The following is a 22,481-nucleotide window of genomic DNA, read 5'->3' on the forward strand; positions in this document are numbered from 1 at the left end:
GCAGGATTCGCAAAACAGTCAAGATAGCCGCTAAATACGGTCTGATTTAAGCAAGACAATAGTGGTGAAGAATCACATTCACAACTGCAAGGAAGAATTCGTATGATAAAAATAAGAGATATCTTGTAATTGTCATATTATCGTGCAGGTCTTATTCACAGCAAGCGCCAAAAGGCTCTGCCAACATTACCGTCAATTATGTATTATTCATCCAAACGTGCAGCCAACATGCTACATAAAACTAAAAATCTACCAGCTGGTAGGTCCGAGGAAAGATCCATCGTCGGGAAGGACCTTGGAGACGGCAGCGCCGTTAGCATCCAAGTTGTTGAAGGGCACACTGTTACCCCACCAGTCGGGGAAGTCGGTGTTGGACAGACCCAACGCGAGGCCTGAGACGACAACGCAGAGGGCAGTACCAATGTCGAGAGCACCGGAAAGGACGTAGTTGTAGCGAGCTGGTACCTTGTCAGTAACACGAACATTTCTTTCAAGAAGGAATATAGACTTACTCCACCAGCCCAAGAAGCGGCCACGGATCCACCAGTTGAAGATGAGACCGACAATAACCCACTGTCCCAACCACCAGATGGTCGCAGGAGGGATCATACCGGCAGCACCAAAGATGGCAGGGAAGAAGACGTAACGGAGCATGCTGCGAGGGTAGCGGCGGGCGAGGAAGAACTGAATGACGGGCAAGGCAGCACCAATGAGCCAGAAGTAGTTGACCCAAGAGTAGATTGCGCCGGCGCCGAACATCCTGCGGGGGCCAATGACACCCCAGATGACACTGGCGTTGTAGAAAGTACGGGCATTGGGGCAAGTAAGACCCTGGGCCTGGGTGGGAGTGCAAACGCCCTCAATGTTGCCACGGAGGAAGTTGTAGGTGGCGATTTGTACCAAGGACAGCCAGATGACAGCAAAGGTCTGGGCGGCGTACATGGTGCGGGGAGGAATCTTCATGTAGTGGCCAACCTTCATGTCAGACACGTACTGCAGGCCGTTGTAGCAGAGCATGTAGCCCCAAGACTTGAACAGCATCATGGCGACGGGGCGGCCAGGGGTCATGTAACCAACAATCATCTCGGTGACAACGTTCAGACCAGTTTGCTGGTTGGTGACGGCCTGGATGATACCAACAGGCAGGACGAAGAAGGCGCCGATGAAGATGCAGATGATGAACGCCCACCAGGTCAGATGGGTTTCCCAGACTTGGCAAGCAATCATGCCGAAGGCGAAGCTGATGACAAACATGATCGAGAACCACCACTCAGGGGCCTCCTTGTACTTGCGCATAAGCTTCAGGTGGATGTCGGCTTCCTCGGCGGTAGCCGAGCGAGTGCGGTCAATGATATCCCGTCCGTAAAAGAGACCAACATGGACCAGTGTGCTGATCAGACCAGCAAAGCCCATACCGTAGCTCAACGAGAAGGCGGGGCCCAGGATGAGAGGGGAGTACTCCTGGTAGGCAGTCTCATTGAAGGTGAATTCGGGAGTCAGGATACGGCTGACGTTGTACTTTTGAGCGAAGTGGTCAAAGTTCTGGTTCGCACTGATGGGCAGGTAACGGTAGAACTCGGGTCCGCCCCAGCTAAGACCAACACAGCCGATCAACATGATGAGGATTCCGGCACCGACATTGGCGATGGCGAACGCAGGAGTCTGAAGGGGGGAAAGCAGGTAACCGGAAATGGTGCTCCAGTCAAAGGAGATAGGAAGGAGACCGAGTCCAGTTTGGCCACCAAAGACCTGGTTGACGACGACGTTGTTGGGGGCGATCCAGCAGACAAAGGTGAAGATCTGGAGGAACTGGGCAAAAACCTCGGGGATCCACTCGTAGACGAAGGTAGCGCCAGCCACAATGAGGAAAAACTTGTAGCGGCCGATCCTCCAGCCGTTGGTAAGGGCTGGGTCCGAAGACGAGTGGTCGTGAAGTGAGTGCATGACAGTGGTGGTGATCAGGGTCGCAGGCCAGACCATGGCGGCGGGCCAGACGAGGTAACGGCGGAGCATACCCGCCATGCCGAGACCCATGGCCTGGGTCGAAACGATGAGCAGGATCTGGAAACCCCAGCCGAAGTACTGGTTGTAGAAGAGCTCCTGGGCGAGGAGGATGTCGATGGCGTAACTGGCGGCGGAACCGGCAGCGGTCATCATGGTGATGAGGGTGTGCTCCTTGACGTTGAAAGGCCCAGGGTTGGTGCTCATCTCATGTCCGAACAAGTTGAACTTGATATCGGGGATGGACTTGGCCCAGGCGCAACCCACAGGGTAGGAGATCAATTGGACGACGGTGGAAGTAATCATGATGGGCGAGCGGCGAAGACCGAGGAGGATGTTGCAGGCGGCGACGATTGTGCACATGAGGGCACCGAGTGTCCAGGCACGGATAGTGTTGACGGGCATATCTTCGTCATCAAACGGTTGCACCTGAGTATCATGTTAGGCATTGCCACACGACCGATATCCCAGGTTGCGAAGGGCACAACATACCGAAGCCCTGACCTCAGGGTAGGGGGAGTCCTCGTGGAGAGCGGCCTCGACGGCAGCCTCCTTCTCGTAGTCGCCAGAGGCGAGGGCACTGTCTGCGGTGTCGAGCGTATCGATGTCCAAGAAAGGATCCCACTTGTGGAGCTTCTTGAACTTCTTGAGCTCAGCCTCGGGGTTGACGGACTCGGTGCTGCCCTGGGCGTCGGTGCCGGTCGCGACGGCGTCGACCACGATGGGCCGCTCCGACACCTTGCCTCTCCACTTGCTGAAGGCCATTGCGTCCTTTTTTTTGCCGAGGTGGGTTCGGGTTGGTTGCTTTCTCCTCGAGTTCTCGGATGAAAGAGACTCAAAGAAGATGTTGGCCAGGACAACTGAAGAACTGAGAGCTGAGAACCACAAACGAGGAGAGCATCTTGGGGTATTTAGATGCGCAGCGCGCTGCCCATGAGTCTTGCCACGGTCGGGAGGCCATTTCGGCAACCAGTGGGGTCGAGATACTGACCTGCCCGATGCAGTCGTTCACGCGGCACAAAGCAGGCCTAATCCTGGCAGAGACCTCGGGCGATAAGAGATGAGCGGCCACTGTCCATACCTATGTCGATAGCAAGACGATGTACAACCAGTACAACCTGGAAGCTTGTTTGCTCGGATATGTTGTGTGGTTCTCTGTTGGCTCGAAAGAGCGCATTAGTGTAACCTAACGGCATCCCTCCCTGATTAGTTAATGGGTATGCACCCATGGCACGTTGCAAGCAACCGGGGTTCTCCTCGCCACCATCTATCTTGGAAAGGTGGGACGGATTGGCTCTGGCTGTCCACAAAAGAGGGGGTGATCGGATCTTTTGATAGGATATCTAGGTACCCATGGCGAGCGAGCTCGAAAGATGGATTCCGAGTTCCGGGGGGTAGGCAGTGTCTGCTCCACCGGCTGATAGGACGCTGACTAGAGCATATGACTGAACCATCAAAAGTGCCTGGAGACTCGGGTATGCCGTATCGACAAGGAGGGACCCGCCCACTCGTTGAAGAGGCGACGGCCACGGCAACTGACCCATCTCGCCATCCAGCCGCCGTTATCATCACGAGCTGTCCAGCCTCGGCTGAGGGAAGAAGTCGAGAGGTTGAAGAGGCGGTGTTCCGCTAGAAGTAGCCGCCTCCTGAATCGATCGCCAAGAGCTCTCGGCGCCAAGGACAAGAACGGCAAGCCGCACGGCACCATACAGTAGGCAACGGGATGGCGGCGGCCAAGGAACAGACAAGCAACGCCCAAGACGGGTGGCCAAGGTCGGGGAAACGTGGGTGCCGCCAATTGTCCCCAGGGGGAACTGATCGCTAACACCAGAAGCGAAGCTCTTGACCAGGAAGCTTAACTACCTAGCAGCCCACGCCGCCACACTCTTGACAATGGGTCATGCAGCGGCATCCTGACTGTGGGTTCTAATGATTGCAAAGGGACCTTGCGGGTCCGAGAATAGCCCCTGTCTAGCCTGGATGGCCGAGGCCTTTCGTAGTTAATCGTCCGAGATTAATCCCTGCCGAGGGCACGCGAGGCACGCGAGCCAGTTGGGAGAACAGAGCCGGCCATTCGGATTCGTCCAAGGAAGCTTTCAGCCGTTGACTGTTCAGGAAGGCAACCCGGCAAAGGCGGCAAACGGCGCCATCCGGCATCATGTCCACCGTCGAGAAGCCAATCAGAATCAAGTTGGTGACAGGAAGAGCACGGCCGGTTCAAAAAGTTCCTGCAATCCACCTCCAGCAGGTAGCTCGCCTCTTCCGCTAGAGACAAATGTCCCTATGCCCTCCGTCATTGCGTGCACTTTAGAGTATAGGCTGGATACCTGTTGGGTTGGTTCGTCCAACACCGACTCGACTCTGGCTTTCCTATTGGGTGCATGCGCCCCCGTCTCCTGTCAAAAGGTCCCTGGGCTATCTACGATGATGGCTCGATTTTTGTTTTTGGTATACCGAGGTGCTTGACGCGACGTGGAATCATACACTCACTCTATCCGCGCCTGGCGCAAGCGTTCAATGACTCAGTAACCTCGGCATCTATCCGGGGGGCACTTACGAATAGGGTCTCACCGTCCTAAAGTCCCATTCCGGTGGCCGAAGCAAGACGATAAGTTGAGCGACGATCTCCTTGCCCCCGAGGTCTTCGTATACCTATGCTAGGTATTCCATGTTGGAAATAAGGTTATCGGCAACTGTTCAGAATTACGGATTCTTGTACGTAAATTTCCTGTCATTTCTCCAGGTCCCCGCTACTTAGCCGGAACAGCTTAGTCCCAACGCGCAACAACAGATAGTGAAAATGGACGTACGACGACGAACTTCCTCGTCTGGCGATGCATAATTCCTGCGCAAATTGAAGTCGCATTGGATGAGACAGCATTGGGCTCCCTGGCTCTGCTATTCGATCCCATCATTTGATCCAATAAGGAAGCATGCACAGAATGCGGAAACTGTTCAGAAAGCCCCCCCCATCCTTCATATGTGGCTGTCCCCAGACATTGCCTCGCCCGCCAGATGTACCATGCACCTCGGTCCAGCCGTCGTGTGGTGTTCCGTCGATATTCAGGGAAGATAGTGACATCCCAAGGGGAGATGCGGGTTAGCCTTGTGGAACTACTGCAGCCTTCCGGTGAAGGTCGTGGACGTCGCCTGACATCGTAAGCGGAGCAATCTCCCAATTTGGCTTCCAGAAGGGAAGTGGGAACTGACTCTGAGATAGGCGACCTCGGCGTGGTAGCTTCTTCGACCCATACTCAGTAGCTCTTCCGCTATCTCGGGAATCCGGGCTGGGCATGCGCCCTGTCGGGTTCAATGCACCATGCAAGCAAGACCTTGTCTTGGTGTGTTCGTCGTAGTGACACTCCATATGGCTAAGCCTCCATCCAATGACCTCCGGTGGGGAGCTTCGCCGGCGCAAGCTAAGATAAGAAAATCAGCGCAATACCTAGCATGAAGCAGTTCGGACGAAATATTAACACCCTACGTTCCCATCTGTCACATCCTTCCGCTGCCGCCACCCGGTTAAGGCGAGCCGGCGGCCTCGATCTGTTGGTTATGTAACTGCAGATCTTGGTCAAGCCTTCGCCACACTTGCCTCGTTTACGCCTAGTTTGCCTTCTCTTTCTTGGTAAATATGCAACGTAGTATCTCTTGGCAAGGCCCGGTGTTGTTTGGCAACAAACAGATCATTCCGTCTGTGCCGGGCATTGTGTATGTATAGATACCGGTGTTTCGTCTCCCTAATCACCTTCCAGTACGATCAAGACGATCTGGTCACAATGACATGTTGTGTCTTGTTCATGCTTCATAACTAGGGAGAACGCTCTGTGGCAAAGGACTTGGTCAAGCCACGGAACTATATCGACACCTTGAGTTCAAGGCACTATCATGAGGACTGTATGATATCATACACATCTCTATTATCGTTCAATATTGGGCTCCACAGAGCATTCGTCGACGCGATAGTCCACTATCTGCATCTACTTCATTTGTGGAGTAATCAGGGAGCACACGGATCAATTCTTCCACTAGAGCCAATGGCCTTCAACGAAAAGGTCGAAAAGAGTTTTGCTTTTGACGCGAGAAATGCATGCACATTTGAAAGACAAATCTGGAATATATCTTTGTCCATTTGAGTAACTGTGAGTGTTTACTGTATTGAGGGACAGAGACGTGGCATCGCCAGTAGTGCTGCGTATTGGGTTATAAGTATCATGACTATTTATGTTATACTAGGTGAAATGAACTAGACCGTACATGGGGATTTAGAACGTTACCCAACCAACAGCCTTAGATAGGGATATACCAAACACGCGGCCAATAAATGTGTTGTGAAGCTGAAATTCTCACATTTTGTGGAATGTCTTGATGAATACAATACCGGTGGCGTCGGAAAGCACTCCACTTTTGGGCCCTTTAGAAAAAGCAGATTGACATCACAGACTATCCTTAATGAAGGGCCATAGAATAATCGTTGTATTGGTCTAACTGTGGCGTGAAGAAGAAGTGAGGCTATTGTGGGTTGCCGGCTGCTGCGAAGACCGGATAGGTGAAATGAAAAGAGTCACGTCATACGGAGGCGACATCACCTGTAGCTCTGATTCAGATTAGTCATACGCTTCAGTGGCCGACTGGGAAATTCAAACAATGAGCGGGGGATTTAGTTATGATTGTTTGGTTCTGTAGGCAATGATCTAACCCTCGTTGTCCTGCATTGGATAGACAATGGAAACCCTTCCCCAGGATCTCATTGACGAAATCGTCGCCTATTTATTACCGAGTCAATCTGAATCGAACACACCCTATGGAGTACGAGAGCGACCGTCCTTACCCTTGGCCCCACTCGCCACGGTTTCACGTCGCCTCCAAATTGCAGTAGAGCGACTGACATTCAAGTCTATCAAAATTTCCAGCAATGAGTTTGCCAAGTTCAATGGGATACTCACACCGTTGAGGCGATACTATATTGATAGCTTGATCGTTACCATCCTTCTTCCGCCTTATGATGCAGCAGCTGCGCGGCGCGCAGAATAGCCAGGGGAAAGAGTGGCCAACAATGAGAGCTATACTCAAGGCATAGGAGCACTGTTCAAAATCCTTCACAAATGGGAGGTGGAAGATCCTGCTACAATCGCATATCGCCTGTCAATATTCATAAATCATCCCGAATCACCCTCCGACAACCCGTGGCCGTCCAAGTACGCGCCTTGGGCTGAGCAGGACCTCAAGCAAGATAGCATATATGAGGGAAGATACTTGCATTCGTACATTGAACTCCTAGACTCGGAAACACTACCAAGTCTTCAAAGAGTCAAGAAGTTGGTGATGCTACGGCCGGAGGAAAGGTATGGGCATCGAAATACCTCTCCACGGGTTCCAATCGTGATCGCCTCCAAGATGCCGAGCCTCAAGTCAGTCAAGCTCAGTATGGATGATGATGAGAAGCGGTTTCCGGACATCCGCATGCGCCATCGGGATGAAGCCGCGCAAGCCATCAGGGCGCTGTCATTGCCAGCATTGACCAGTGTCGACTTGGACTTCTTTCTTCGAAGACAAAGGAATGAAAGAGCTCAGCCACCTGTCCTGCACAATACAGGAGTACCAGATCCGCTAAGCTCTTCAATTTTCGAGTTGTCGCTGAATCTCGTGGATCTCACGGTTGAGGGTGTCTTCGACGGGTCACTTCTTCGTCCCATTGAGCGCCTGAGCACAACCTCTTGGCCGAACATGAAGTTCCTCGAAATCAACCTGTGCATCACAACCCCATCAGGGGGTTGGTACTTCACCAAGCACGATGAGGTACCCTTTCAACCATTGTATATGCCCCAGTCACAAATCAAAACCACCCACTCTGACCTCCACTTGGAAAAGTTTAACTTCCTCAAGGAGGCAGGCTACGCATACTTGGACCCTGTTCACGTCTTCAGAAGCAAAGCCGACGATGCCGAACTGACGCCGTTCATCGAGGCCTACGCGGAAGCGCTCTCAATGATGCCCAAGCTCAAATCGGCTGCGCTTACCGTCCAGCTCGAAGACCACATCGAAGGTGAGCCCGGCTGGTTCTGCATAGCGTACTTCTCACCCTGCAAGAGCGCCCACGATCATCCCCCAAGGTTAATTTGTCCGAGGTGCAACCGTGGCGTAACGCGACAGCTGGTGACATCGTTGCTGGGCTGGGAGCCGAACGAGAAGCTGGCGGACAAGCTGCGAAGAACTGGGGCCAAATTTTGTACGGAGCCAATGGTGGAAAAGACCATGGACGAGTTCAGGAGTTACCATGGTGTAGAGGATGACCCGAACTGAGCAATTTAATCTGGCGACAATCTTGGATTGCCTACGAATGCAGTTCGATTGCTCTCGCTTTTACCTGTGAATTCACCTTCACGTTACTTGTTAGCTTTAGAACTAACAACCTGGCCATTCATGCTTAAAAGTAGTTCATTTAACTATTTTGCCTGGTGAAGCCCTGGTCTTCTAAGTTTTTTGGCACATGGTGGTATGTGTTGGATTTTCTTGATTCTCTACATAATTCTGTTTGTCATAGCATACTATTATGCATGGCAATCCACAATGGCATTAATTCCAAAGTCATAGAAAGGTGCTGGTTATCGTCTCAATTTCCGTGGTGCGGGCCCTTAAAGCTGTCAAGGCGCAATGAAACGATGTCGAACAGGGTCAATATTACCGAAACCAGACCACTTCAGTTGCATTGGATAATCATGCTTGCTAGATATTCCAATGGATCCAAGAGCAGCCATGGGATTGTTAGCAAGGATATGACCAGTTGATTTGATCCCGCACGCGCCAATAATTAATCTTTCCAGGTAGCCACATTGCTAATAGTCTGTATTCTCATAGTTGTGAAATAACCCGCAGGGTGCGTCAAGCTTGAAGGAGATATATGTGGCCTTACCAGTCTGAAAGCCATCCCCTTCTTTAGCTCTGTCTCTGGATTATAGAGTCAGGCAATGAGAAAGCAAAACAATCTCATTGGGCAGACAGGTCTTCCATATTCCTCTAGTAACTTCATGAGTAACCAGAAACTTCCATCCCTTTGCTCAATGTTGAGGAAGATGTCAGCACAAGGCCGACTGTTTGGGGCTTGAAAACTATATTTGCAAATGCAAACTTCTGCATGTCGCAGTTGATGACTCAGTAATGAGACTTCGGTGGTGAAAGGGTGTTTCAGCAAACGGCAAGAGGACATAACATATCGGTCTGGACACATCCCGCCTAACATATAAGAGATTAAGACTTTGAATTAGCAACGGAGCGCGAGCCTCTTCCGGGGGGTATGAGGACCGGATGGTCTAGATGAGAAGACGACGTTGACAAGACGGTTTAAACGGCAAAGATACAAGTACTCAGCGTCTCTTGCAGAATCCGAGATTTGGATCGTATCGCGGCTGGACATCACGAGATTCGGCAGCGGGCAAAGCCTTTGGGATTCGGAGTTGGTATTGACACACTGAAACTTGATATGAAAGGCGTTTGATGTGCTATCATTATTATTATATCCGACTGGATCAGCATGTTCAATGTTCGAACCTTTTATCACATTTCTCAACTTTTGCTTGCTATGAATGATTTTTACAAGGGGACTTATACATCTGTTCGGGGTGTGATGATCGATATCTGACTGACCATGAAACGAAACACAGTCTTTGAACTCAGGCATTTGAATCCGCCTGATGAGAGTAGCGAATTTGAATACCAGCAAATTACGTGAGAAAGGAGGGTAATCAACCGCTGCAATGAGACTAGAATGGACATCAGGTTTGAGGTAATGATGTCATGTGTCAAGCTGACTACTTACGTAATATTCCAGCCGGCGTTCTTATTATCGAATGAAACCACAAGCCCACTGACCACAAGGTTACAATCAACGCCAAGAACTGCGTTAACTCTCTTGGTTCACACGACTTGCTGTGATCAACACCAGCTCTTGTGTTGGTATCATCAAAGAGGCGATTGTTAGGGGATCTGGATTGCTGACTTTGACGGATTTCAGCAAAGTTCTGCTTCCCGTGCAACGTACTGTGAACGTTAACCCCCGTAGGTTCGCGCATGAATGGGTCATAACTGATGGCGACAACCGCGTCCTCATTGGCCTACCATGAGCCTGCCATCGCCACAATCATCGCTCTCTCTTGCTTCCTGCTACTGCTGAACAGCGTCAACTATGGCCTCGACAAGCTCGTTTACTGCGGCCTGGTCGGCCAGGTCTTCCTTGGCATCGCCTGGGGGACGCCTGGTGCCAAATGGTTGTCCGCAGAAATGGAGCACTCGGTCGTGCAGCTCGGCTATCTAGGCCTGATCTTGATCGTCTTTGAAGGTTGATGACAACCGCACTCCGCCATTCCTCATTGGTTTCCGGCTGACAGTATCCAGGCGGTCTCTCCACCTCGATCAAATCTTTTAAGGCGAATCTTCTCCTCTCCGCCGCCGTTGCCATCACAGGCATCGCCGTGCCCATCGGCCTTTCATTTATACTCGGCTCCATGGCCGGCGCGACCCCGCTGCAGGCCTTTGCCGCTGGCGCTGCGCTGTGTTCAACTAGCCTGGGCACAACCTTTACGGTGCTCCGAACCAGCGGCCTGACGACGACGCGCATGGGCGTTGTCTTGACTAGCGCTGCGATGATGGATGACGTCGTCGGTCTGATCATGGTTCAGGTAGTCTCGAACCTCGGCGGCGGCGGCGGCGAGTTCGGCGCCTTCGCCGTGGTCCGACCGGTTCTGGCCTCGCTGGGTTTGGCAACGCTGGTGCCGGCGGCGTGCGCGTTTGTGGTGGCACCGGCCACGTATCGACTGAATGCGATACGCGAGAAGAGTCCCAGCTCGAAACTGAACAAGCTCTTGCGGCTACGTCAGACTGCGCTTGTCATCCATACGTGTTGGCTCTTTGGGCTGGTAGTTGCAGGCACATTTGCTGGTACCTCGAGCTTGCTTGCCGCGTATATTGCTGGTGCAACCGTCAGTTGGTGGGACAGTGAAGTGCCTCATTTTGCAGTTCGCGCGGATAACGAGAATAAAGCTCCCACAGCGGAGGCTTCCTCGAAGACGACCGATGCGGAAGCGGTCAAGGATGATCCATCCGCGGAGGCAAGTGCTACAATTTCATCAACGGCTAATGCAGCCCCTGGTGTCAGGGAGCCGGACGTATACAACTCGGGAATGGAGATTTACGAGCACTATTATGGCAAAGCTGTTGAAAAGGTTCTCAAACCGTTCTTCTTCGTAAGTTACTTCGATTCTCGTTTATACATCGACATATGCTGAAAATGAAAGGCATCCATCGGCTTTTCCGTGCCCATCACAAGAATGTTTTCCGGCCATATCCTATGGCGTGGCGCTGTGTACGCCATCCTGATGACGATGGGTAAAATGATCTGCGGCTTGTGGCTGCTCTCTTTTGCGAGCCCCCTCCGAATGGTGCAGCGAGTTGCCAAGAATATATCCGGCGCAGGTAGAAAGGAGTCCAAGAAGCTTGCCCCTGGATCGCCGTGCAGAAGAGCTAGGATGGAAGCTCCTTTAAACAACGAGATACGGCGACAGCGAGACCAAGACCCGCTCGAGCAGGATGGCCAGGCCGGTGAAGTGGCCCCACAGCCTCCCAACGCCCGACAAGGCGAGATTGCTCCGAGTAACGCAATTACGGAGCCGGAAATGCCTGTATCGGTATATCCGGCCTGCATCCTCGGCTTTGCGATGATCGCACGCGGCGAGATTGGCTATCTGATCTCGGCATTGGCTGAGAGCACCGGCGTCTTCAGTGGCGGGTCGGGCGCTCAGGACCAGCCCTCCGAAGTGTTCTTGATTGTGACCTGGGCCGTCACCCTTTGCACCATTGTCGGCCCAGTCTGCGTTGGATTGCTGGTTAACCGAGTGAAACGGCTCGAGAAAGGGAGCGGAGAGGGGACCAAAGGAGGTGGACGGAATGTGCTAGGTGCATGGGGTGTAAATTAGACGCAACAAAGATTCGTGCCTTGGCTAAGAATCAACACGTTTGGGAGGCAAAGAGGCAATACCTGGAACCACTATCAAGACTCTTTTTTTGGCCCGCTTCAGACTCATACATGTAAGGATACGATTCGGTGTCTTTCCTCTGTGGCAAGTGTGACACTCCTGTGTCATGCATTCTTGACGACCGCCCCTTGTCGTTGCGATTGCTCCCACCACTGAACCAGGCCGTCGACGTCGCACCAATCGAATTGCCGTGGATTCTCAAACCACCAGCGGGCGCCCGGCTTGGGCTTGTCGCTGACGTACTTCTTCAGACAGCCGCCGTCGAAGCGGTGGTTCTTGACGCCGACAAGAAGCACGGCATTGCCAATCTTAGGATTGAACTCTTCCGCGTCGAGAAAGACAGTGAGGATGACGTGTTTGGTAGTGCTTGGATCGGCCAGTCTCGCCGTCCTCTGGGTGTGTGGGTGCATGTGAGAAGGCTCGACATCGGAAAGCGACGTCACGATGGCGAGGACGTTGACGGACCAGTTCTGTTTGTAAGGCAAGTTCGGGATGGATCGCAGGGGCGTCAGCTTCAAGGGGATGGTTGGGTCCGTCCAGTCGCGTGGCAGAGCGACGGTTACCGTCACGTTCCTTGCCTGGGCTCTTCGCTGTGTCGCCTTGGCTGCCGACACTTGCATAACCTCAAAACCCTCTCCTGCGTCGTCTTCCTCATCCTGATGTTCCTTGGCAGCTTCCACGCCGTCGATGTCGAGGTCGCTGTCTGAGACGAAAGCATCCTCTGCCGTGTGTTGGTGAGGTGGCTGGGGCATCGGGCCGGGAACTGTAAGAGACCTATGCCACCCAACAGTGACCAGATCATGAACAACCAAATAGACCAGCTGCCGCGTCCCACCAGAACGATGGGCGTCATCCGTGCTATTGTGGAAACGAAGGCTAAAGTCGCCCAAGCGCACGTAGCAGCCAACCCTGACGGCGCCCGAATCGAGGAAACGGTGCATCTCCCCGCGGAGCAAGGCCTGTATGCAGAGCTCACCGTCGCCGAGCATCAGCCTCAAGGCGCGCCATCGTCTCGAGCGCGGAACGGGGAGCGACTTAATGTCCTCGACGAGGAAGACGGATCCCGGGATGCAGTAGCGCGTGCGCAGGAGATCGTCAATCAAGGGCTTGGGGACGAAAGGTTCGGCGTCATCGGCGAATGCTATCTCTGCCGGGGTCGTCGATGTGTCGGGCGCGTTAGGGGACATGTGGACGCGCTCATCGTCTCGGGCGATGCGCGATCGCGTTGAAAAGTGGTGTTGTTGCGAGGTTTGCACACAAGTGGAAGGGGGAGGAGGCAGGGGGGAGAAGGTGACTGACAGGGCCTTAAATTGGCGGACATGCCCATTGAAGACTCGCTAATGCAGGTCATTCCACAGCAGCTCTGTGCGACCGCTAGCGGTACCCCACCCGGGCTGCAACGAACCATCTTAGCGTGAACGTCACTTTGGAAAAGTAAAGTTCATGGGAAAGTGAAATTCATCATTCTGGAAATGGACATTCACCGAGTTTCACTAAACTTGTTTTTGGAATGTCGACTGAAGGTCAAACCGTTGAAGCCTCCCCAGACTGATGGGTGAACGGCATCCTTTTCTGTCCAAACATTAGTCGCAACTATTCACAACTGTCAAAGGGACCTGGACCTCGGGGCTATTATTTTTCTTCCTCTTCTTTTTCCCTTTTCCTCTTTCTCTTACTTTTGAAAGAATAATGGTACAAAACAAAACTGGGAACCTGTTCCAGAAGTCGGTTTCATGTAGCTCAGTTCCTCGCCTCTGTTCATCCGGCTTCGAAGTCTTATAATCCCCGAAAACCTGGAACGGCATTGACCAGAGCCCGGATGGACTATTCTTTCAACGGACTCATCGCTGACGGCTGCCCCATCAAGGACAAGTTCAAACTTGATCTCTAGTTGCTGTCCCGACGTTGGCGATCCCGCTGCATCAGCGCTTGGATCCGGATTGTCTTGATGCGAAAGTGGCTGTATAGAAAGATGACCATAAGGCTCTCAGAAGCGATGCATGATTATACCGCTTTTATGAATTCAATCCCTATTCCCCCATCTCATATATACCTGTATGTCTTACCATTAGATAGGCATGAGTTTACACTACTTGCTGCTGTATGATTGTGCCCACTGCTCAATCGAACTTCAGATGATTCTAAGAAGAAAATCTCTCTCGGAGGCTTGTTGGAATGATATCATAACGTGGCGGTGTCTAATCTAGGTCATTACAAAAGAAGGTTGGTTTGGCTTGTGGCTGTTCCACTCTTCCCCTAGAAGGACCCCATACCTCAAATACTCCCTTTACCCAATCGTTGTCAGATTATTCGACTGTGTTTAATGGGGCGATAAATCAGTTACAAAGGTCAACCGATAAATTCAACGGTAAACAAGCTCCCAGTAGAAAAAGCCGCGCAGCAGGGGCACAAGATTACGATTGATCCGATTTGATGAGCAATGTGATGATGATTGAGCAAAAAACTAACTATCGTATCTGGCGGCAGCCGAAAATCATCTAAGGTAGGTGTCTGCGTTGGATCGGAATTACCCGATTTGGTGATCTCGTCCACCATTCCTTCCACACCAGTTTCCCTCAGATGATCGACGACTTGAGTATCATTCCTAGTGACGAGTAAGACAGGAACGCCGAAGAGGTCAGACAAAGAGATGCCGCTTTCGCCCATCTCAGCGCCACCTACTCCTTAGGAGTCTGTAGTCAAGGCGACCATTGTGGGGGGTAATACCTGACCTGACCTGATCACTGCCTCTGACCGAGTCTGTAGTAGTCAAGGCGACCATTGTGGGGAATACCTGACCTGACCTGACCATTAGTGGGGCAAAAGTACCGTGCACGCACTAAGCCGAAGTAGGGTTAGTGGATAGGGTCGGTTAGGGTTCGGTTAGGGTCGGGGTTAGGATTTAGGTCAGGGATTGGTTCGGGTTATGGAATATCATGTTATTCCGGGCGGGTCCAATGATGTGGTCATGTCAGAGGCAATGGTCAGGTCAGGTCAGGTATCCCCCACAATGGTCGCCTTACATGTAGTCTCCACTTCTTAGGGTCAACCAATCAACCGCTCATCCACAGGCACCACGCGTTTAGCCTATGGAATAGGTCGGTAGGATCACACCGCATCCGGCCTCAAAGTACGGATGAGTTTGGTTGGAGCGGCCATAGGGATCCGATACACACGGCCATTCCTGAAACCTGCCACTACCGTCTACACTGACTTATTTCACCTTCAGCTACTGCACGAGCTAACGGCAACGGGTATCGCGACCACCACGAGGGGTATAGTGTGCTGGCAGAAACAGGGCTGGTTGATTGGTTGATAGGTTAGGAGAGTGAATTGTAACAGAGTCTAGGCGGGTAATGGAGGTGGCTTGATTGATCGCCCTCTATACTGGGCATAGCGCTAGGCCACTTTGCCTGTTGCCGTTAGCTCGTGCAGTAGCTCAAGGTGAAATAACTTAGTGTATACGGTAATCGCTTGAAACTTTATTCTTTTGTTCCTGTATCTCGGCCTTTGTTGTCACCCTCCCCTTTCCCCTACCTTTTCCCTCATTTTGGTCTTGTTCTTCTCCTTCTTTTTTTCTTTCTTCTTTTCTTCCGCATTGCTGTCTCTATGTTTCGGTATGTGAGTTCCGTCCTGTCAACGTGCCCTTAACACGGAAGACTCGAAGGAGACTGGACGGGCAACGACATCTTTTTTCGCTAACAACATACGAACCCGTGCACCATCCAATGGGCAACGATTATGGAGCCTCTTCCGAAGGATACTAGGCTTACTATTATTGCTGGAGTCACCTCGGCATCCATAGGGGTCATCGGAATATTCATGGGAGTCAGAGTATACATCAGAGGGTATCTTATGCGCGCATGGAAATTGGACGACACGATGTTCATTTGCTCGGCTGTCAGTTCGAAAAGTCTCCATCCGACTATGTTTTGTTAGCTAAACCCAACTAAAGTTTCTTGCTGTTGTTCAGATTACATTGATCAAGTGCGGTAAGTGCTACTGCTAGCGAGTGTAATATACGTAGCCCAATATGGAGGCTCACAGCATTCCCCTGCCCTAGGCGCGATATATGGCGCACTCGGCCGACACATATGGACTGTAACGCCCACGATGATAAAGAAAGATGCCACTGTATGATACTCCTCGAAGTTGTTATTGTTGCAAATCTGCTGACATGGAGCATAGTTCCTCGTCGCGGCGACCTTAACGTACCAAGTTGCATTCCCCCTCATTAAAGCAACATACCTCGCGCAACATCGCCGAGCATTTGCTCTCCCAAACATAAAGCTGCTATGTGATGTGTTTTTGGGAGTATTGTTCGTCATATCAATCACGTTGCTCATTCTCGGCGGGGTTGCCACGAGGGGGTTTACCGACCCTGATCCGAACAAGCTCCCAGATATCAGATCGACAGGATTCGTTGTTTTCAACTACTTGTCCGGTGCCTCAAATCTTGTTACGGGAATTATAGTTTTCATACTGCCTATCATTCTTGTAGGACGAATGCGCCTCGCAGCAATGCAGAAAGCCGGGCTCATTGCCAGCTTCGGAGTTGGCATCTTGTAAGCTGCCGCCTCTACATCCCCTCGATCACTGCTATGGAGATTGATGGAAAGGTCTGACATTTGAACCTAGTACGTGCGCCATGTCAATCATGAGAATTATTAGCATGAAATTGGATTTAGGCAGTGGTGACCCATTTTACGCGATCGTCCCGATCACGCTCTTGGGCGCCGCCGAATTGACCAGCGCCGTCGTCTGCGCGTGTCTTCCGCTCATGCGCCCACTGTTGGCATGTGCCGGCACAACGGGATACAGAGGAAAGGACTCTCGGGTGCCCTTATCTGCTGAATCTGCGGAATCCGCCAACCGAATGCGTTGGAGGCATGGCCTACTGCCACTGCACTCGTCTGCAACCCCAACATCTTCTGCAACTCCTCAGATGGCTAGAGTCATTGGTGATGGAGGTAGCATCAACAGGGATATCGAAGGTTGTCATGAGAGCAACAAGACAGAGAGAGCATCGGCGGCATAGGTCCGTTGGCTACGGATTCATCTTTGCCCACAAAGACACGAACTGACCACGAAAGTTTATGATTAATAATTAATATTATGATTCAGAGTACATAAATCTGTATCATTATTCTCTCATGAAGCCCATAAAATCCGCAATTTGTTTATAATAATTTGGCGATGGTGGCGATGGCATTATCTGGCGATCAAAAAGCTGCAGCAGTAACGCATAATAGCATCTGTGCTTTATTAAAATTAGAACATTCTCAGAGGGATATGAGAGCCTTGTTTACTGAAGCTGTAGTGGGCATCCTAGCATCAACACATCTCGTTACCCACGATGGCCCTACATGAGTAGCAAAGTCCGCAATCCCAATGGTTCTAGGGCAACTGCTCTACTCTCTGTCTGGCTCTTCAAGCCTCAATGACGAAATGTTGTTGCAACGCTTCGGTAAACCATTTGTCCGCATCATCAGAGTGACAATATAAGCTCCTGTCGCCCCCTTGACAGCTTGAACCAAGATTCGAAACCGGCAGGGCGTCAATTGAATATGCCAAGTACACAGCCAAGAGGCTAGGTCAGCCACTAAGGTCAGACATGTTTGTGATCGAATATATCCCTACGTAAGGCGGATCTGCTTCGCTCGATCGACATTGTAGGTCTCAGTGTTGCCTGCTTCTTAACCCTAGCAGACATCTAGAAGCATTCATATGCTGCCAAAAATACGTGCTTAGCGGACTGGAGAACAACACCTAGGAAATCGGAGTTTCAGTTTCATCGGTAGGGATCTTCCCATGCCTCTCGCGGCTCGCATGTTCTTGGTGTGGGCAAACAAATTATCATAAGTCAACAACAGAACACATATTCATACGGTAGCAGCAGGGAGCTTTGAAGCGGGTTAAGAAACCTGGGGGCCGGGGCCCCGGTTGATATCACGTCGGATATGAGTACTCCGTCTACTAGGGCTCTCATTACCGTTGCTTTTTCCTTCGCCGATCCCCGATCCTCGTGGTTCGGATTTGACCACCTCTTTCCTTTTCCGAGATGCATGCATCGAAATGTGCTCACTTTCTTCTAGCCCCCAGACCCAGTGCTCCCGCCTCTGTGGGCAATAATAAGCCACCCGCGCCTCTTCCTTTCCACTTGAGCATAGCAGCTCAAGAGACAAGTGGTCCTCGTTCTTATCGCAAGTTGCTTCTTCTGTCTCATTTCATTCCATGCGGTTCCTCAAGCAGAGACGCATAGAAGTTGCATGTCCACACCACCCAGTCTCAATGCAAATATCTAGCCATGTACAATCAGAGACAGGCCATAGCAGAAAGCGTTAACTTAATTTGGTTCTCAGCCGTAATTTTATTTGCTCGTAGCCCCCCTTGTCGTGTATGCATCATATCTAGTCAGTATGGCACAGCATGTTCAAAAAGTCCCGAGGGCCCCAGTCTGCTTTTCGAGTGATCCACGTGGAATAATCGTACCCCAATACCCTGAATCCCACCTTTAACATAAACATAGGATCATGTGTCTTTCCTAATTATCAAGCTGCCTTGTCCCAAAGAACCTCTATCAGCCTCGAAGGCTTGACGCGCTGCAGCTGAAGTAATGGATACCTCTGCTTCAAAGTACATGGCCGAATCGCCTGCTGGTCAGGGTCGGTTCGAGGCCGGGACCATCACTTCAAGAGTGGTTACTTTGGGTGGCGTACTTACTTCGCTTTCTATCGTTTTTGTTGCTTTAAGGGCATTCACAAGGATATCTCTGACCAAGAAAGCTTTCGGTCTCGACGACTGTGAGTGAGGTGCTAATACTGTTCCTGGCCCATCTGTTTGCAAACATCTTTCTTCCACGCTGACATTTGCCCTCCCAGATCTCATCGGTATCTCACTGGGGCTGACCATAATCTTCTTCGGCCTATCGATCAAGCGTGAGCTCAGCCCGCCAGTACCTGCTTACTTCTATACATGCTGACTTTGCCAGTGTGTGAGCTCGGCGTGGGGGTTCACTTGTGGCAGGTCAAGCGCGCCGACTTTTCCCCTGGATTTCTGCTGGTAGGCAGCTATCCCTTTGACAGTCGTCTTTATGCGAGATACTGTCAATGTGCCAGATCGGCCATAACTGACTGGATATCTAGCATAGCTTGATCGCGGTCCTAATCTACTCCCTTAGCGTCATAACCGCGAAACTCTCCCTGCTTTTCCTCTATCTGCGCCTTTCTCCAGAGCGGTGGTTCAGAATCGTCACCATGGTGTTCATTGTCTTCACCACGACCTACGCGTTTATCTACTTCTTCCTGCTCCTTTTCAGCTGCAGGCCAATCCACGCGACTTGGGATCTTTCAGCGCAAGCCGGGGCGACATGCGTTAATAAAGGCGCAATCTTTCTGGCTCTCAGCGGTACCAACATCGTCATGGATATCGTTTGTCTGATCCTCCCCCTCAGGATCATCATCCCCCTTCAGATGGCCAAGAGGCAGAAACTGTCTTTGATCCTTCTATTCGCCACAGGAGGACTGTGAGTTGACATTCGCTTCGAGAAAGAAATAGCAGATTTAAGGTCCGGTTTTGCTGACAATTCCCTAGTGTATGTATCTGTGCCATCAGACGCACGACTATCCTTCCGCTACTATTGACAAGCAAGGATTTTACCTTTGACCTCCAAAAACAACTGAATTGGGCATCAGTTGAAGTCAATGCTGGTGTCATGTGCGCCTCTGTTCCGGCTCTCAAGCCGTTCTTCGTGCGTTACCTACCCATATTTGTCACTTCTCACACAGGCAGCTCCAGTGGCAAGGGATCAAACCCGAACAGCAAAGGCTACCAAGCCACAAACCCGTACACAATAAGGGTCCTGGATATCAAGAAGCCCCGCACCGTCCAGTCGGAGGCCTACAGGCTACACTCACACGACGACATCTCGTTTTCGTCAAAAGAAGTGCCGAGGAGTGACGCGGACGAGGACGTGGTGGGACCCTGGCCAAGCAGCGCGTTTCGCCGGGACTGCACGGGTCGCCGCAAGACCATCATCGAGTCGAACCAGCGGGATGAGGATCGCTGCAGCGTTCACAGTGAGGTGACGGTTCAATCAGTGGCTGAGGGTAGCTCTCATCAGACTCCAGCTCAGCGAGTGGCAAGCATGTGCATCAGGGTCACAACAGAAACAAAGGTCGAATACGAACGATCTTAGATATGATCGTCTAGCAAGCTGGGTGGTGGTTTGAAATTTGAGGGTAGCGTCGTCTCTAGTGACAGAAGCTGTCTCCAGCCCTTTTTCGGGACAAATATAATTTTCCTCTGCAGTATTACACAGTGATCTTGACCTTTTTCTAGAGCTTCAAATTCAGAACGTCTCTGAGGTCCTTGACTTCCGTTCCCGGGCGAGTGGTCACGGGCCTCGATGTCCTGTTGCCATACTTCCACTCCGACCTCAAACCCCGCTCCTTGCCCTCCAGGGCGTCAGAGATGTAATCGCCAATGATGGGGAACATCTTAAACGCGTGGCCCGAGTCTCCGGTTGCCAGAAGCAGGGAAGGATGTTTTGGATGGTTGTCAATCAGCCAGTAGGCATCGGGGGAGTCGGTGCACCAACAGACCCTGGCGCCTAGGAGTGGCCGCCCCGAGAACTGCGGCATGACGGTATCGACGAAGCGCCTGATGGCGTCGGCGGCTTCGTCGGGGATGCCGTCTTCCGAGTGCGCGCTCGCATACCGAGGGACCGAGTAGTGTTCCACTTTGCCCGAGGGGTCAGTATAGGTCCCGACGCGGTACTGGTATCCTGGGGATCCGTCGCAGATCTTCATCCACTCTTGGATAACTGTTAGCAACCACAACCGTTGGGTTGGCAATTGTCAACCTACTGGTTTCGGGATCCGGCTCAAAGGTGAAGCCTAGTTCAAAGTTGTCCACCACGGGGATCCCTTTCCACTGGGCAATTTCCTCGTCTGTCAGTTCAATGTGTGCCAAAGACCAGCACTTCGTCCACATCTCCCTGGACAGCTCGGGGAGCACAGCCGGCGACGCCGCCCCGGTGCAAAGTATGTACCTATCTGCGCGCACAACGCCGCCCGAAGCAACCTGGATTCCAACAAGGTTGCCCGAACCATCGAGGCTCAGCCCGGTCATGGTGCCCTCGGCACCGGAGACGAACTCGACGCCCATGTCCTGTGCCTCTTGGCCCCATTTCTCAAGGGACTTCTTGGCGTGGGCCCAGCCGCCTTGACTGTTCCAGAGTCCCTTCCAATTCTCGATGCCGTTTGCGTTGCGTAGCTGGGGAACGTGCTTCACGATCTGCTCCTTGCCCTCAACTAGCTCAAGACTGACAGCCTGCCCAGCCTTCCTCAAATTCTCGTAAGACTCTTTGAGGTGCTTCTCTGCTAGAGGGTCTCCTGATGTTGTGACGATGCGGCCCTGGCTGGAGCATGAGCAAACAGTCATGACAGACAAGCCTACTGTCCAAAGGCTGGGGTCGCCAACTCACCGTTTCATGAAAGATACCATTCCATTCCGGCTGCCTCCAAGCATTGAGGGCTTCTAGAGCCAGATTGGTGTGAAGAGGCTCGTCGTATTCGGTTCTGATGATTTTGTTCAAGTCATAACCTGCGGAGTCGAGACTAGGCAAAGGGTGTCTGTCAAGACATTTGATATTCGTGTAACCGCGTTTTGCCAAATGGTACGCGGTGCTGATCCCAAATGTACCCCTATTGATTTGTACTCAGCGTTGCTCTCAGCCAAACAAATGTGTTGATAACTGTTGATGAACAGTTACTCACGCGCCAATGATGACGATGCTCAACGCCTTGGATAAAGAGGAGTTGCTGCTGGCCATGCTTGTACAAATGATGAAGATTATCTCCAGGGAAGAAACAAGATAAGAGAAGGCCACGTAGACGGTCACGACTCACAACCCGGCGTTCTCAACACATGGCTGTTGATGAGGTATTCCCAGTGATTTTGTAGTCCTGAAATTACTGACACACCAGACGCTCCGATGCAGAAGACAACCAACTAGGTTTACCCCAATTCGACTCCATTGGCCCCCCTGCATCCCCTCTTCTGCACAGTCCTCGCTAAGTGATAATTGGCCCGTTTGGCCGTCAACGTCAACGTACGCATTCCGGACGAATTCGTCCAGGGGGTCCACGCCGGCTTGGACCTTCCCTTCCGCTCTAACTCCTCATCCCGGCTTCGGAGATATGTATAACGGGTGGAGAGGCTAGCGTGCCAACAAGCCGTTCACCGGCCCTCATTACTCGCCGCTTCTCTCTTTATCTCTCTCCCGCCCTCCCTGCAGCCTTCTGCACATAGTATCCGTATAGTCTGTAGATTATCGGGCAAATGGGAGAAAGTCTTCCCTGTCACATATTCCATCGGCGCCTAGGCTGATAGCTTGGACCTTCCGTAGAACCCCCCTGGTGGATCCCCAGCCTGCCAGTCATGGAAGAA

At 51.8% G+C, this 22,481-nt stretch overlaps 7 protein-coding genes across 7 annotated transcripts; 4 read left to right on the top strand and 3 right to left on the bottom strand.

The window, feature by feature from the left end:
- Nucleotides 1–249: 249 nt before the first annotated feature.
- Nucleotides 250–2,766, bottom strand: GLRG_09972 (OPT family small oligopeptide transporter; the record flags this gene model as incomplete). Its single annotated transcript, XM_008100657.1, has 3 exons — nt 250–458; nt 513–2,430; nt 2,494–2,766. 3 exons carry the CDS (start codon nt 2,764–2,766, stop codon nt 250–252), a joined length of 2,400 nt encoding a protein of 799 aa, XP_008098848.1.
- A 4,632-nt stretch (nt 2,767–7,398) lies between these two features.
- On the top strand, nt 7,399–8,304 carry GLRG_09973 (uncharacterized protein; the record flags this gene model as incomplete). The annotated part of the gene is made up of 1 exon (XM_008100658.1): nt 7,399–8,304. The coding sequence occupies one exon, from the start codon at nt 7,399–7,401 to the stop codon at nt 8,302–8,304; it is 906 nt and encodes a 301-aa protein (XP_008098849.1).
- Nucleotides 8,305–10,086: 1,782 nt separating this feature from the next.
- GLRG_09974 (sodium/hydrogen exchanger family protein) lies at nt 10,087–11,969 on the top strand (the record flags this gene model as incomplete). The annotated part of the gene is made up of 3 exons (XM_008100659.1): nt 10,087–10,336; nt 10,393–11,240; nt 11,292–11,969. 3 exons carry the CDS (start codon nt 10,087–10,089, stop codon nt 11,967–11,969), a joined length of 1,776 nt encoding a protein of 591 aa, XP_008098850.1.
- Nucleotides 11,970–12,133: 164 nt separating this feature from the next.
- On the bottom strand, nt 12,134–13,216 carry GLRG_09975 (uncharacterized protein; the record flags this gene model as incomplete). Its single annotated transcript, XM_008100660.1, has 1 exon — nt 12,134–13,216. One exon carries the CDS (start codon nt 13,214–13,216, stop codon nt 12,134–12,136), a length of 1,083 nt encoding a protein of 360 aa, XP_008098851.1.
- Nucleotides 13,217–15,578: 2,362 nt separating this feature from the next.
- On the top strand, nt 15,579–16,801 carry GLRG_09976 (uncharacterized protein; the record flags this gene model as incomplete). Its single annotated transcript, XM_008100661.1, has 5 exons — nt 15,579–15,929; nt 15,985–16,021; nt 16,093–16,163; nt 16,218–16,594; nt 16,668–16,801. Coding segments are annotated over exons 1-5 (777 nt in total), but the record flags the coding sequence as incomplete, so codon positions are not given.
- Nucleotides 16,802–18,645: 1,844 nt separating this feature from the next.
- On the top strand, nt 18,646–20,226 carry GLRG_09977 (uncharacterized protein; the record flags this gene model as incomplete). Its single annotated transcript, XM_008100662.1, has 5 exons — nt 18,646–18,832; nt 18,911–18,967; nt 19,021–19,091; nt 19,175–19,554; nt 19,623–20,226. 5 exons carry the CDS (start codon nt 18,646–18,648, stop codon nt 20,224–20,226), a joined length of 1,299 nt encoding a protein of 432 aa, XP_008098853.1.
- A 139-nt stretch (nt 20,227–20,365) lies between these two features.
- On the bottom strand, nt 20,366–21,864 carry GLRG_09978 (FAD dependent oxidoreductase; the record flags this gene model as incomplete). Its single annotated transcript, XM_008100663.1, has 4 exons — nt 20,366–20,844; nt 20,897–21,446; nt 21,517–21,736; nt 21,809–21,864. 4 exons carry the CDS (start codon nt 21,862–21,864, stop codon nt 20,366–20,368), a joined length of 1,305 nt encoding a protein of 434 aa, XP_008098854.1.
- Nucleotides 21,865–22,481: the final 617 nt, after the last annotated feature.

This window comes from Colletotrichum graminicola (assembly GCF_000149035.1).
Source record: "Colletotrichum graminicola M1.001 genomic scaffold supercont1.54, whole genome shotgun sequence".
NCBI classification, from domain to species: domain Eukaryota; kingdom Fungi; phylum Ascomycota; class Sordariomycetes; order Glomerellales; family Glomerellaceae; genus Colletotrichum; species Colletotrichum graminicola.